Source organism: Eublepharis macularius, chromosome 9 (genome assembly GCF_028583425.1).
Source record: "Eublepharis macularius isolate TG4126 chromosome 9, MPM_Emac_v1.0, whole genome shotgun sequence".
In the NCBI taxonomy this organism is placed as follows: Eukaryota; Metazoa; Chordata; class Lepidosauria; order Squamata; family Eublepharidae; genus Eublepharis; species Eublepharis macularius.
Genome location: NC_072798.1, coordinates 59,445,084 through 59,461,919, shown reverse-complemented (window position 1 = coordinate 59,461,919; position 16,836 = coordinate 59,445,084). Strand labels below are relative to the sequence as shown.

General features: G+C 39.3%; 1 protein-coding gene across 2 annotated transcripts in view; it reads right to left on the bottom strand.

The window, feature by feature from the left end:
- The window catches only part of NAP1L1 (nucleosome assembly protein 1 like 1), a 43,416-nt gene that overhangs the window by 3,464 nt on the left and 23,116 nt on the right, over positions 1-16,836 (bottom strand). Inside the window, exons 4-13 of one of the 2 annotated variants that reach the window (XM_054988036.1) lie at positions 15,729-15,831; positions 8,165-8,306; positions 7,866-7,946; positions 7,290-7,418; positions 5,404-5,475; positions 4,010-4,149; positions 3,469-3,614; positions 3,361-3,380; positions 2,384-2,506; positions 339-371 (exon numbers count right to left, since the gene is read on the bottom strand). In XM_054988036.1, coding sequence (XP_054844011.1) covers positions 339-371; positions 2,384-2,506; positions 3,361-3,380; positions 3,469-3,614; positions 4,010-4,149; positions 5,404-5,475; positions 7,290-7,418; positions 7,866-7,946; positions 8,165-8,306; positions 15,729-15,831 — 989 coding nt within the window. The remainder of the gene's footprint in view (positions 1-338; positions 372-2,383; positions 2,507-3,360; positions 3,381-3,468; positions 3,615-4,009; positions 4,150-5,403; positions 5,476-7,289; positions 7,419-7,865; positions 7,947-8,164; positions 8,307-15,728; positions 15,832-16,836) is intronic. The other variant, XM_054988037.1, reaches the window with a different exon arrangement.

Here is a 16,836-nt window from a genome sequence, read left to right as displayed (position 1 = left end):
GGGACTAGGGTAATCCTCAAACACCACATTTCTTCCGCCCGCCCAAAGCTTCTCTGAACCTGGCCATTTGTGGAACCTTAAAAATCAGCCTCCAGGGTATCTGTATGAACTGTGTCTGGAATTCAATCAAAGAACAGACTGAAGCCAACAGCACATTTTGGATTTCTACAAAATACTATTTTACATTTGCTTTCAAAATTATTACTATAAAGAGCTTTTAAAGAAATGTTTTACAATGGCGTTATAACTGGAAAGTTGATTGACATTAAAGACTAGGGACAGGGGAGAGAAGAGTTTGTTCACTGCTAATGTTTAAATCTGAAAAGTTTACGACTCACCTCATCATCAGCCTCCTCACCCTCTTCATCATACTGGGAAAGGGGAAAATAGGGAAGGAGTCAGTAGTACAACAGCATACAGGAAGCCACTACACATACCTCTCTCAGGGCTACAGCTGTTTCTTATGTATGCTTAATGCTAATCTTCATACAGTTAATACTTGGCAAGAATACTGGGAGCTTCTACATGTTTGAAGCATATCCTTGACTACTTCAGAGTTGTAATTTCTCTTCTGCATCAGATCTACAAAACCTAGTTCAAGTTTGGACACTAAAAAAAATTCTGTATCAGACAGAAGATTACAGGAGCAGTAGGAAGAACTGAAGAGTTGAACAGCTGTTACAACATACTTAAGCTGTTCTGTGAAAATGGCAGTATTCTGGGCCGAAGCCAGCTCTTGTGTCATCTTGCCAACTCAAAACAACTTGGCACCGTATTTATCAGGGGCAGGTTTCATCACTCAGAGAAAGAGTAGTCTGTCAATTTAAGAATTAAATCTGATTTAGAACTGTTACATAAACAGATGCCATAATGCACTTAATTCAGTTTTCTGCAATCACAATTTGAGTATGTAGTAAGAAACCAATTCAAAGATTAAAGTCTTTAGGATTATGTAGACATATCACTAGGTGAAATGATGATCAATATTGTTTCATGCAAAATACAACACCAGTAGACATAGTAAGTTATTTTAGTCTAAAAATGTTAAAATATTAAGGACCGAGTCTTATACAACCTAAGAGATTTCAAACTGCTACTTGCCAACAAGGTGTGGTATCATATTCAGTTATTTCCAGGTCAGTCCAATGGTTCTGGTCTCTCATTGTCTTTTAAAAGAATGTTACTCATCTTATCTAACTTCCAATTTTTTCCCCATCATGTCTACATTTAAAAGTTGCTTCTTAAGTGCTTGCACCAGAGCACAATGCACACACACAATAGAGAACATCTGAAGGATGAATGCAATAACAAGGTTGTCATCTTCTTGTTTACACACACATGATCCTTTCGTGTACTCCAGCTTCGGCAGCAAATACAAAGTCTTTCACATATACAGTCTATCTCTGAACTCTCCAAATACCTATGACCAAGGAGGAGCAATGTTCCCCTTTTTGTTCAAGGTGAAAATAACATTCAGTTGAACTGTATTCATTAAAGTTCAGCTACCCAAGTTACATTACAATCACCTATACTAAGAGAAAGAACATAGGAATATAATAATGTTTTAATTGAAAACAAGTTCTAAAATTTTATTAATGAATCTGGGAAATCTCTTTATTTGCATAGTTAATTTGCACGGCTAAAAGAAGATTCAGAAGTTAATTTTTAGTTTGAGGTACCAACAGTATCTCATTGGCTCAAATTATGCTCTTTTTAACTTCAAGTTGCTATTGTAAAGGCAATCACTCTAGTAAGCTTATTTTGTTGTTCCCATAACCCTAATAAATCATGTCAATAACTGGAGAAACTGGTAGCTAGCTACAAATTATCTGTCCAAAATTAGCCTCCCCCCTCCTGAAGAAACTGGAAGCCCAAATTCAAGAGACTGAACACAGAATGCTAGAAAACGACTTTAACAGCTTGATTCTGTCTTTTCCCATTTAAAATGCTTTAAATTGAAATGGCTAAACTGGCCTGCAGAATCGGAGTAGACGTGTGCTTCTGAAGAGCCCTGGAATTTCTAAACTGAGCACTGGACAAAAACGTTATACATGATTGTGCTGGGCGGGAGGTGGCAGGGTCCAAAATCTGCCCCAAGATTATGAACTCTAATCCTGAATATTTTTTAAGCCTAATCATTTTGTCTACTAGTCACTAGAAGGAAAAGAACCCTTTGTTCTTTGCCATAACAGTGAAAACATGCTGAAGCTCAGCTCAGGCTCTGATTCAGCACCAGATATAAGATCCAGAACCCAATGCTACCACATTCTCTTGTCTCATTAATTATAATGGAACATAAATGCAAGTTAACTATATGCTGAACTGTGGCTCAGTTTAGGGCTGACACTACCAGTCAAGATAATTTTCAAAAAGTGTAACTTACATCATCATCATCATCTTCAATGGCTTCTCCTGTGAAATACAATACTGATCGTGGGACTATGCGCTCCCGTAGAAAATGACCAATTTCAAAATCAGCTGCAAGAATTGCTTCGGCATCATCATCCTGCATGAGTATATGAATGTCTAGTTCCATAAATCTGTCTCTAGCAAAGTTACATGTTTTACATACATTCCAGTTTAGAACCCAACTTTCCCAATTAGTCTGTACAGTTGATTGCACAAATTCTTGTCTGAAGCCTTCAGCACTCATTTAAAAGCTCGATTTTAGTTCGAAGATTTGCAAGGTGAACTAAATACATTTAAAACAAACCCACAGATGAAAACTGAAAATAGGAGGCTTCAGTTCCCAGGTGATTCAATGTAATTCTCCACCCCATTCAACGGGTCTTGTTCAGGAATATTTCTTATGCTGTAGCTTTGCCCACCAACCATCCTTTGTAGCCTTCTAGCAAGCATTTCTTTAGTCACCATATCATTCTATATTTCATTAAGACTTAAACAATTAAAGGATATACCGCTTTCCAGTTTTTTATTCCTGCTGTACAGGCTGATGGTACTCTAAATTTGACCAACTTACTAACATTGAGTTATAGTTGTGTTATTTGAACATGTATATGGTGACGGAAGGATTCATTAATTTTTATTCACACAAGTGGCTTCAGCTGCCCAAGTATGCTCACATAAAGGGCGAATGTGATCACATTTTTGCTCAGAAGCAGTTTCTGATGGGAGGCATGTTTCCATGAAAGCCCATATAAAGGCAGCTACAGCAACTCACATGAACCATCTTGATGGATCCTTAGATTCGTATTGGCAAGATACAATCTGTGATCTGAAGTGCATAATATTTAATGTTCCTCATTCTACCACTGAATTTAACTGCATCTCAAAGTAAGCCCATGTTTATTAATGTTTTTTCCAATTTTTCAAGAGGAAAATAAACCAAAAAGAACTTACCAAGTCTCCACTTTCTGGAACTGAAAGAATAAAAATAAATAGTGAGATTAGTTTCTTTTTTGAAAAAATTGATGTTATGCTACAATTAAAAAACAAGGCACTATTTACCTTCAGGAGGACTGAAAAAGTTGAAGAAAGAGTCATTGGAAACTGTTTTTGTCACTGTTCTAACTGTTCCACGCCCCTTGTGCTTCTGTTTCTTTTTGATGGTTTTCAAAGTAACATTCTTCCCCTTTTTCCAGTCTATTTGGCACCTAAGGGAAAATTTTATTAGCAAACTGCATATATGCTCATTTTACCTAATTTACTACATTAGTAGATTTAACTTGTGTATCACTGTACAGTTTGAAGTACAAAACAGTAATAATTCAATCATTTCAATAACAAGACCGTCTTAAGCCGGTTTTTACATTACACTCTCTTAACAAGAGTTGTCTAATACAAAGTAGAAAGTAGCATATGAATGAAAAGCATCAAATGAAATCAATACAATTTTTTAAAAATACTGCTTGAGCAGTTTCTCTCTACCTAAAATTCCCAACCTAGGTACAATCAACAAGGTTTCTAGGTGACCCAACTAACAATCCTTCCAATCTGACATCATCACATTAGACTATCAATTTTATACTTATAAACTGGGTATACTTACCCTGTACAGCCCATAATTTCAGGTCCATCGAAGGAGAAAGGATCGGAATCATCAGGTTCTGATCTCATTTTATATGTTTTTGTCAGCACTTCATTTGTGAAATATTCATTAGGTTCAAAGTGAAATTCTAATGTGAACGTCTTAAAAAAAAATAGAATGGCAGCGTTAGAAATGATGCACAGTTAGTCTCAACAGCGGCCAGAAGCCAATTTACTTGATAAAGAAAATACATTGTTTTGCCAATAACAACATTCAAATTACACTCGATTTATTCAATGCCCTTCAGGACAACTTAATGCCCACTCAGAGCAGTTTACAAAGTGTGTTGTTATTATCTTCACAACAATCACCCTGTAATATGGGTGGGGCTGAGAGAAGAGCTGTGACTAACACAAGGTCACCCAGCTGGCTTCAAGCAGAGGAGTGGAGAATCAAACCCAGCTCTCCAGATTAGAGTCCTTCTGCTCTTAATCACTACCTCAAACTGGTGTGTAACATGACATCCTGCTGCTCTTAACCACTACACCAAACTAGTGTGTAACAATGATGTTCGCACTTTTGAAGAAAGTTCCATCTGAATACAATGGATTGGTTTATCTCGCTAAAACCGTGAAGAGATCCTACCAGCTTGTCTGCTAGCATAAGAGGAAGGAGGGGAGATCTTACTAAATTTCTCTTCTCAAGGTAGCTTCATGATTCCCAGCATTGCCTTTTGGGAGTAAAAACTGACTCTTCTCTCCTGCGTGTACCAGTAGGATCCAACCCACAATACATCTCAAAACCCCAAAATATAGCAATCACTTTCTACATTACATCAAGTATCAGACTCCCTACTACCATTCCTTCTTAAAGAATTTGCATTCCTCTATCATCAGTTTTTAGAATAGGCCCACACCTACATGATAACCTGTAGCACTAGACCAGGTTATATACTGCGGTTCGGGAAAGGGTAGTAGGATTACATAAGAGCAGCCCTGCTGGATCAGACCAGAGGTCCATGTAGTCCAGCATGCTATTTTACATAGTAGCCAACCAGGAGCCCTGGTGGGCCAACAAACAAGGATTGCATGGTTTGAAGCAGGAAGAACCTTTTTTAAACAAGAAAACTAGTTAGCCTTCACAAGGTTAATGCTGGAGCCAACTGATGATCCTACTAGACAGTCACTATGCAGATCTTTTAAATAACACCTCAAATAATGCTTTTCAATTGAGACAGTTCACATGTTGAGTTTTCAAGTGGAAATGGACCACAATATAAAGTTTAAGAATACTGCAAGTACAGAACAGACTATATAATTTAAATCAGTCACACGTGATTAGTGCAAGTAAATGATACACAAAGAACACTGTGTTACGCCAATACCTAAAAATACATTTTCACCAAAAGAGCTTACCATTGGCTGCCCAGCCTCTGAAAACTTCACTTTAATATCTTTCAAGTGTTTCAGAATAGGTTCATCATGTTCCTTTAAAATAAAATTGCAGTTAATATTTTCTAGAGTTTATTTAAAAACGAACAAGATCAGAAATACAATGCAAGATAAGAAAACAAATACTTTGCAACAATGTTTGAAATTAAAATTCATATATTCCTATAGCTAGTCCACCGAATGGTAGCAACAGTCACATTTATTGGGTAATAGTTCTCATAATAAATCATGAACATAACTGCGTAGAAAGAAAAGTAGCTGATATCTAATTGTATGCTACATATTAAGGGAAGTGTGCATTTCAATATTCTATGCAAATATAGAATGTGGTACTGGGGGTGTATACTGTTTCCTGAAAAGGTCAATTCTCATTTTGCATTGTGTTTCTTGTACCTGCAACATACACTGAAAATGTGTGAATGTTTAGTGGAATCTCAGAAGTCCAGGTGCAACTAGACAAAATTCAGTGGTAGAGGTGTTGAAAGAAGGAACTCAAATAACAGTAGAATGGACTCAGGGTTTTTTTCTTACAGATATCTACTACTACAATATCCACAGTGTAATCCTAAGGAGCATTATATTCTTTTAAGGCTGTTGAAATTAATGCATTTAGAAGAACGTAGCTTTGCTTACAATTCTCTCCCAGTGAACTGATGAAGTTGTTAAGACAACAGATTTACAACAATCCAAAGGAAGTACTTTTTAGAAACAATGCAATTTCCCTTACAGAACATGACGACAGCCATTAGTTTTGGGGATGAGGGAACGCGTGTTTACGGAACAAACAAATTTTTCCAGCCGTTCAATGGCCAGGTTCATTGTTTCACAGACCCCATGCCAGTTTCAGCTCATCAGCTGAACCCAGCGCAGGGTCTGTGAAACTGACAGCCTCTTTCTCCTGCTGCCCCAGCTGTCAGTTTATCAGTTTCACAGACCCCACGTTGGAACAGTGTGGGGTCTGTAAAACTGACAGCCCGGGAAGCAGGAGAAAGAAGCTGTCATTCCACAGCCCCCGCACCGGTTCCAACGCGGGGTCTGTGAAATGACAGCCCCTTTTCCAGCTGCTCTGGCAGCAGGAGAAAGAAGCTGTCATTCCACAGCCCTCACGCCGGTTCCAACGCAGGGTCTGTGAAATGCCAGCCTCTTTTTCTGCTGCCAGAACAGCAGGAGAAAGAAGCTGTCATTTCACAGACCCTGCGCTGGTTCCAGTGCGGGGTCTGTGAAACTGACAGCTCGTTTCTCCTGCTGCCGGGCTGTCAGTTTTACAGACAGCCCAGGCAGCGGAAGAAAGGGGCTGTCTATTTCAAACGCCTTGCACTGGCTTCAGCAGCTGGTACAGGGCGGTTGAAATGCCACGGAACAACGAACCACGAACTGAGAAAAGGTCTGAAGTTCGTGGTTTGATGTTCTGTGGAATGCTACGAACCACGAATCACGTGGTTCTTTTGGGGGGGGGTTCGTGCCCATCTCTACCTCTATTAGATGGTGAAAACACAATGCTGTATTCATGCCCTCTTTCTAAGCTGACTTCCAAGAGATATCAGGATGGCCACTATAAGCAGGCCATTTCCAAATGAGCAGAGTTATTATATTCTTCTGACATAGAATTTTGATTTTTTTTTTCTTAAGAAAATGGTGCACAATACCCTGTTCACACCTAGAAGGAAAACAAGTAATCCGTTATTTCCGGATACATTCTAGAGTCAGTACTGCTAGAGAATTCTAGAAATTAAAGCTGAATTCCAGCAAAAAACCAAACTTGTAGTAATGACCAATAGCCAAACATTCTAGAAAGTTGAAATTCAGATAACCAGATCTATTTCAAAGTGTTATTACTTTTTTCTTCTCACCTGAACCATATCACTGAGCAAATCAACGTTCTTGAATACAGTCAGCCAAAATTCAGGAATTCCTTTAGGATCATCCTTTTCTTCATCTTTTTTCTCTTCTTCAAGCTTGGCCTTCTCTTTCATTTCCTCCTTGTTAAAATTAAGAAGTTACTCTTTCTAAAACTTGAGTGCATAGGCTAATCAAGATACAGTTTCTTTCCAGCACCCATCATGGAAAAGAAAACCTTTAGCTGTGTCCTACTAGGTCAACTGCTCAACAATATGAGTTTTAAGACAGGCATCTTAATATTGACAACTATTAAGAATCCATTTAAAGGCCCAAAGGGAGATTAAAGTATTTTAACACCTAGGATTTTCTTACTAAAACGCATTTTTTGCCTTCAAAACAGGCAAATCACTAACATGGAACCCACAGCAGTGTACATATATTCCCATTAAGTCACCCACCCTGGCACAGACCAGACCGAGTCTTGACTTAGGCAGAGTCTGCATTATGTGCCTTCTAACTACTTCCTGCTTCTGAATATTAAGGCATAACTTTTGCAAGAGTTTTGAAAATCATGTTCAGGTACTCACTGAAATCTCTTCTTCAACATCTGTTTTCCATTCACATTCTTCTTCAGTAGGTTCATAAACAGCATTGATGATTTCACTCCTCTGGAAGATTAATAGTTTAGTCTTTCAGGTCAACATGATTTTAAGTTTTACTTGAAACATGCAAAACCCATCACAGGACAAGACTACCAAATTACATTTTTACAAATACAAGTTGCAGAAGTACTGATCCAATAAAAAATCTGTCTCATCTGCCACTTGCATGCATGTATCTAGCATTTAAAATTAAGTTTACAAACATAAGCCGTTTAAGCACATACCTTGTCAAACAAAGGCTGATAAAGAGCAGCATATTTTCTTTCCAATTCATGAACTTCTTCATAGAATTTTGCTTCTATCTGTGCACATTTCACTTGAAGATTTTTGAGTGCATTCACACGTCTCTTTACTACTTTCGGCAAGCTGGGGGGAGAAGTTATACTGCACTGTTACACCAGCAGTGATATGTCATGTCCTGTTCAAAATGGGAAGCTTACTTCAAATAAATTGAGTTGAACTGTTTATTATTACTTTTTAATCCCTAAATAAATAGCACAGCCTAGACTGACACAATGACCTGTCAAGACAAAAGTATTATTTCAATGTACTTTTAAATGAAATTTTAGCTCTAAGCCTGAGCTTTCTTATTATTAAAAAGCAAGAAATAATGGTTTATGGTCTTCACACAAGTAACATCCTAAGTGCACACCACACAGATTAACAGTTAACAGCTGCTGCCCTTTCATTCAATTTAAATGGAAGACGACACTTTAGAAGACATTATTCAAAATTCTTTCCCCAAAAGTCCGTGAGCAAACCAAGCACTAAACTTTTGGGAGTTTAAGTGTTCTTCCACATCTAAAACCTCTGTAACCTCTGTAGTAATGCAATACATTCCAAAGCGAGAGTGCACTCTGGTGAAATTGATGTTTGGAAATGTATCAATTATAGTTCTTTGATTATATTTTAATTAGTGGCACAAGAATAACCATTAAAAATATAGCAAACAAATATGTTGGGGCATTGTGGATGGAATCCAGTTTTGTCCTCCTTATCCCTTTTTACTATGCTATCTAGCATTGTGTGTGTGTTATGTGCCATCAAATTACCTCTGACCTATGGCAACCCTGTGAATGAACTCCAAAACATCCTATTGTTAACAGACGTGCTCAGATCATGCAAACTGGAGGACGTGGCTTCCTTTATTGAGTTCCGTCATCTCCTTTTGGGTCTTTCTGTTTTTTTCCTGCCTTCCATGTTTCCTAGTATTGTTTTTTCCAGTGAGTCTTGTCTTATAATGTGACCAAAGTATGATAGCCTGTTAGCTTCTAGGGAGAATTCAGCCTTGATTTAATCTAGAACTTACTTACAGACAGCCATTAAACAACTGCAGATCTGCTCTTTACACACACACAACGTCAAAATTAGTTGGGGCTGTAGTTGCTACTGGTACCACACCAGACAAAGGTGTGTGTGCACGGGGGAGGGGGGATTCCTGTGATCACCTCCTTAGCTATTACAACACTGCTACACTATAAACAGCAGCATACTGGAGCCAAATTCCTATAACTACTTCACAACTCCTGTTTAGGACAAGATTTTCCATTTTTCCAAGGGATACAATTACCTGACAGAAACACACACAGCATACCACCAAAAAAAAAAAAAAAACACAAACCCCAAACATGTATATGCGTAAACTGCATTTGTACTGGTAGACCAAAGTTCTCACACCAACATTTTACTTGAAGTACTGAAACTATACATTTAATCCTCTTTATTCTCCTACAGCTTGATTTTCTTGCTACTTTTTATTTTGATCTCTACCTAGGATGAGCCTAAGGACAACTTAATCTGGTATGTATTTATATGCACAACTGTGAAACAGCCTGAACTGAAAAAGGAAGTGATCATTCTGCAGCTCTCATGTACTTTTAACAGTACAGAAACCAAGGAATATCCACCCTCCCCAAGATCACTGCAGTTACACTTTTTTTTTTGTTTACCAGAATTTTGTTTCTTTTTCTTTTTTTGGTTTGCACAAGTATAATTTTTTTTAAAATCACAGTTACTTAAAAACTGACATACCGGCATAGAAGTGCTTTGGAAAGCAAGCTAGTAAGTGACAAAATCTGTAATAGTGCTGCTGTGCTAACTTACATGTCAGAAAGATGGAAGGGATTTTTAAAATGTTCCACCTCTATTCCAAAACTTAAGTCTTGTAACTTATTATCAGTAAAACTTAAGCTTGGTTTCATTTTATATTTATTAACCACAGAAAAAGAAATCCAAACTACAGTACTGAAGTATGGTAAAACACTATGAGCCTGAAATTGTTATAAAGTGAGAATATTTTTTTTGTTATGAAGACTACTTAGAACTGGGATGAGCAATATTTGAGAACCAATCTAGCTGAAAAACAGGTCATAAAGAGTATTTCTCTACAAACCAGGATTTTAAAAATGCTTCTTACGCACGGCAGTACTACTGAACAAACTAAAAGTCATTAAGCCAACAATCATTAATATACCAACTGGCAATCAAATCCACTGAAACGGGAAATTAACTCATTGAAATCAATAGGACACCAAATTAAACATCTTATAACTGGGCTGCAGCTGACTAAGGATTTGGCCAACCAAGTCCACACGAATGCAGAAAGGAACTAACATCCAATAACAACTTACCAACTAGTACACACCCAAAAAAACTAGAGGAAGAACATCCATTTTCAGTATACCACATATACATTCATTCTCCAAACTTCAGTATTCTCTCACTTTTTGGTCTCAAAGCAATATGGAATAATCTAATGAACAGCATCTTTACAACAGCAATACTCAATCTGACTCACTGTCAGGAGGGGAGCAGGGAGGGAAAGAATGCTTGGGATGGGCATACAGGTCACAAGGACCAAAGAAAGACCTGAACAATTAAAACAAAGCACCAAACTGTGTACCTATATTACTCCTAAGATAAAGAGGAAATCTACTATTTACACAGACCTTTAAGAGAAACTTGTGCTGTTTGACCCATTATGGAACTGTGGTTCAGTAGTGCAATAAGCTAAAATGTTAGTATATTAAATATGACAGTATTATTCAGAAACTCGTTTTATGTTGGAGGACCTGTTGCATTTTCAGTCTTAACAACCACCACCACCAATTTATATACCACTCGTCAGGACAACTTAATGCCCACTCAGAGTGGTTTACAAAGTATGTTATTATCCCCGCAACAAAACACCCTGTGAGGTGGGTGGGGTTGAGAGCTCCAGAGAATTGTGACTAGCCCAAGGTCACCCAGCTGGCTTCAAGTAGAGGAGTGGGGAATCAAACCCGGCTCTCCAGATTAGAGTCATGCACTCTTAACCACTACACAAAACTGGCTCTCCAGTTTGGTGTGGGAGGAGAGTTTCAAACTTTTTTTTTAGAACAAACCCAGAGGATGCCGCCAATCCAAAAAGACTGAGAAACTGCTTGACAACAATGAGAAACTGCATACTATTCATTCATGAGCACAGCATTTCAAGAAGAACTAGCATAGTAGCATTAAATTTAGCACAAGAATTAGCTATCAAAAGTACAGGTAAACTAGGCAACTACTCAAAATGTTTAGTATCACTCAATGCTGATTGAATACTAATACAATGATGTACAATCAACAAAACCTCCACATTCTCAAAGTATTCATAACTTCAGTCCAGTCCATGCCAGTTAGTGAAAAATATAGGCCTCCCTCAAAATTAAGGAATTATGCATTTAACAGTTAATGCAAAGAAATGAGTTCACACACAAACACGTCACAAGAAACTTCCAGTATTTCAATCAGCCTTGAAATATTTCAGATACTTCTTACCTAATTCCCTATGCACTTCTTTGCTTCCCCTTACATCAAGCTATCTTAGAATCTTGGGATAACTGAAGGGCCTCTTAACACCTACAGCAAGAAGATTGAGAAAGCATCCAACGATGGTGCAGTATTTCTGCTGTGGCAAGTGCGTGATTAGGTCATGGTACAGCAAGCAGTAAATGGCAGCTGGCTAGCCCACCTGTTTGCCCAGAGATAATTACAGACCACTGGTAAACAGGAAGTTTTATACCTAAGCAAGAGTATTTTAATTTGATAAACACAGGGCTCTCTTATAAAAGGTTCCATGACCAAACAGTTATCAGTGTGTCAGCACCTAAGTTGTTTAAATTAAAGTAAATGAACAAAGATTAAGAGGAAGACTGACAAAAATAATGACATCTAAGAGAACTCTCAGATGAGATTTTGTTAAACTCTAGGAAGCAGCATAAGAAGTGGGTATGTCTAGCTTATAGGAGTAAGGTAGCATTTAAAGGGGGGGGGAGGTGTCTTTCCTGAGGAGTACCTGCATATTCCATGCATGAGTAGTTCTGTATCAACTCCACCTTATTGTTTATTAGAAAAAAGATCCTTAGATGGTGTTATGATCTTCACTTTCTTTAGGGTGGATTTTGCTTTAATCTTTCCCTTCACACCCTCTGGGTAGTTAGCTGCCACCAGGAATATTAAATTCCAATATATTTTATTTAAGTTTTCCCTTTGGTAACGTGTTTATGCGTCAGGCTCCTTCGTGGTTCTATGTGGCCCTGAGGATAGGAATGGGAGATAACTCTGGGATATAACAAAACAAAATAAAAGTTTATTTTTTAAGAAGCGTATTGGTTACATAAAAGTAGTTCTTAGTTCTTCTAGTTGCTTCATCCAAACTCATTCACACAGATCTCTTGTAAGGCTTCACACACAGTTAGCCTCTTTCTCTAGGCTCTATATTGCTCTCACAGAGAACTCCTCAGACAGCACACAGCTAGCCTGTTTTCTTTTCACTCTCAATCCTTTCTCTCTCAGGCGCACCCACAGTTTGCCTGCTTCAAATAGAATGAATATGTAGTCTCCCAGACACACTCAGTTCAGGCTTCCACTCAGGTTGCCTTTCCCTCACAAATACATGAACACACTCAGACTGCACACAGCTCACCTCTCTTGCCCTAACTGAATCTTTTTCCCTCCCTCAATAACTGAAAACTGCCTTCACTCCGCCCACTCTGTCATCAACCAATCGTATCACTCACTCATCTCTCTCTTTCACCCCCCACTCTTCACCTATCTCACCAAACATTTAAAGACACATGCACCCATTTCTTGAAATCATTACAGATGGTATCAGTTCAGAGAAGAAAAGGAAGCCTAAAAGATGTCTTTAAATCAAGCAAGCATGCAAGTATTAAAACTAAGTTAAAAAAATTATACACATAGCAATGCCAGTTTACATGCTACACAAGCAGCAGGGTAAGTGCATTTGAAGCAATGACAAGCTTTCTGACAATTTTCTTTAAAAGTATAGTATTTCAGTGGAAGTAGCATCATGAAACTCTGTAAGAACTTACTGATCTTGGATCAAGGATACTGCTGATTAGCAGGGGTTACTTAAATATGCTGTGAGAGAAGAAAAAGCAAGTTCACAGTAGATCAGAGGTCAACTATGGCCAGTAATCAGAGGGACGGGGCAAGCTATAGATTACACACAAGTATGTATGTTTTGTACAGAAAAGCAGCTTCTGAAGGCTGATTTTTCTTTTAAGCAAGAACGTGATCTGGAGTGCTTAACCACTTTTCTATGCCGTATGTCCAAGACCAGACCTACTCCTGGTCCCAGTGCCACCCCCAGACTCACCCTGGTTGCAACTGGTGAACATGCCACCGGCTGCAATCTTTAGTATACTAACTGCCCCAACAGCCACCAAAGTCCTCATAAGCTGCCGCTAACTGACTAGGTGAAGTGCTGGCACTGCACTTCATCAAGTAGCCCCTTTAAGGGGCTGTTGTCAGAAGCTGTGGCCAGGCCAGGCCCATCAGCAAAAGACAGGTGCAGGAGGGCAAGACAGACTGTTGGGCTTGCATTTGATTAAGCATGGCTTATATGGGGAGGGGGGGGCGGTTTCAAATAGCAGGCCAGAGAGGAGGCTCTAGGTTCTCTCCAGTCTGCAAAAGAGAGGCCTGGGAAGAGAAGAGGAATAAGATGCAGTCAATCCTTTCGTTCTCAGCATCTGAGTCCTTTTGCTGGCCTAGAGGCTCAGCTAGGGCCACAGGGGCAGAGTACAAGGCAGACTTCATCCTCCTGGATCCTAACACCATGGAGTTCCATTCACGGAAGGTACATATCTGGAACTTCACGAGGGGAAGCAGCTAAGGGACTATTTAGAACAAAACGCTGGATAGGAAAAGAGTCACACAAGCACACAACCCCACTCCCCCCGTCACCATCTCATAAATCTATTTCCGAAAAAATAAACTCAGCAGGACATCATTACTTTGCAGTTACATGTTATGTGGTATGCCTCAAGTTGATGAGATTCCAGGGCACAAGACTTTCAGCAGTTCATGGGGATGTAGGTTATTTTTGCTTTTTTAAAAAAACAAAAAAGCACAGCTCTTTTCCCAAAGACTGAGGCAGTGGTTTGAAATATATGTATTAAATATGAACCTATTTTCTCTTCTATTATTTCCCTGAAGGACAGAATAGCCAAAAACTCGTATCCTATTTGCCAGCTGGAAACAACACAGTCCAGCTAGCACCTATCAGGCCAAACCTATGGATCAGGAGATGGCGAATCTTAGCACTGTCAAGCTAAAGAACCCCTTTTCTAATCATGCAAAGCTACTCCAGTCTAAGCCCACTGAAATCAATGGGCTTACACTGGAGTAATCATGTATATGGCAAATGCCTTATTACAGCAAATGCCTTGTTTTCATTTGAGGCTAGTATTGTAGAAGCGTCTTCATAAACTCCTCAAGCCATGTTAGTGACAGAGGAGAGCTGCCAGCATAGCAGTGAGGATATATCTTACTTTTTATTTTATTTTACTCTCTTTATACCTTGCCTTTCCCCCTCAATGGGGACCCAAAGTGGCTTACATCATTCTCCTCTACTCCACTTTTTCCTCACACAAACCCTGTGAGATAGGTTGGGCTGAGAGTGTATGACACACCCAAGGTCACTCGGTGAGCTTCCGTGGTAGAGGAGGGAATTGAGCCTGGGGTGCCCACATCCTAGTCCATCACTCTAGCTGATACCACTACACTCGCTCTATGAAGCTACAGCTCAGGATCCACAACTTGTACTGTCACAAGGGACTAAAATCATGGCTCTATACTAATAAAGGCAGTAAATGAGACTTTTACAGAGCATGGCTATACCGGCATAGGATGCAGCAATATACTACATAGGATGTGCACTTCTTTCCTGAAATATGCCAATTCGTTTTTTCCTAATGATTCCCATGTTAAGCTTATTTTCTTGATACAAATGTTCTTTCATGCATTTTATTATGAAAGGCCTTGTTTCATGAGAGTGCCATTGCCTGTAAAAAAAAAAATCAACAGGTATAAGAGAGGGGCAAGCAAAGCAAAAGGGATACCAGGTATGTATTGTGAAGTTCAGACCAAGAAGGAAACAAGTACTGGGTTATATTACATGCTTCAAGCATGAAACTAAAAACCTACTACCAAGTAATCTCCTTGTGATGTTATTGTCTATTTTTCCCCAGTAACAGAATAACCCTAAGGTGGGCTCAGGTCTATTCAGTATAGCTTACTACTAGGGAAAGTGTTCCTGGGATTACCCTATAAATACCTTTGTTTTCTGACATCAGTCACTATTAATTCTCAGAAGCCAACTGCTTTTTTCTTGATTTACTTTGCCATCTCATGTTTCAATGTATTTTTATCCTAAAGGTGGCAAGAACCCTCATTATATATAACAAGAGGGAAGGACAGCAGAAAGGCCACAATACAACTAAAGATGCATCAACACTTTACCTTTCTATATATCCCGTAGGTGTTCCAACCAGACCATCAAGTCTTTCCTGAAGAGCTGCAAGAATCTGTGGATTCTGCATCATTTGGACAGTCAGCTGACGAGCTAAACAAATCCAAAAGGAGAGTTTTAAAACTATTCCAGTGCAGTATGTAATTGTTCTAGCCATACATTGAACAGGCTGTTCTTTGTTAATAAAGAGCTGCAAAATGCTAACATGTGTTGCTTTGTTACCTAGAAATCAAACCTGCCAAACAAGTTAATTATCAGGTCTATATAGAATCAGGGATTAAACATTTTACATAGACTGGACAGCCCACTGAAAGGATATATAAGATCCAAAAACTTACATTTCAGGCACAAAACTCTTTCTAACAAACAAAATTACAGCTAGTTTTGTTGGAAGAAGCTTAAGTAATACAGACAAAATAACTGCAATACAAGCTGGAAGACTATATTAGTAATTAATGTGGACAATAATAATATTTATGTTATAAGAACATAAGAAGAATCCAGCTGGATCAGGCAAGTAGCCCATCTAGTACAATTTTACACTGCATTCAACCAACCACTCTGGACAGCCAACAAACACCAGGGAGGCCAACGGTTTCCCCTGATGTTGCCTCCCAGCACTGATATCCTGCAAGTCTTCCTGGAAGAGACCTCTGTCCCGGACTCATACCAGTCCGGTTTCCGTCCGGGCCATGGGACAGAGACAGTGTTGGTTGCCCTCATGGATGACCTCCATAGGCACCTGGATCATGGCGGGTCGGCGCTGCTGATTTTGTTAGACCTTTCAGCGGCGTTTGACACGGTCGACCATGAGTTGTTGGCCCACCGCCTCGCCAACGTGGAGATTCAAGGGACGGCCTTGTGGCGGCTTGTCTCTTTTCTCCATGGTTGGGGACAGAGGGTGGCGCTGGGGGAGAGGTTGTCCACATGCCAGTCTCGGGTGTGTGGTGTCCCTCAGGGGGCAATACTCTCTCCCCTGTTGTTCAATCTTTATATGCGCCCCCTCGCCCAGCTGGTGCGGAGGTTTGGACTGGGTTGTCATCAATATGCAGATGACAGCCAATTGTATCTGCTGATGAGCAATCGAACTGACTCTGC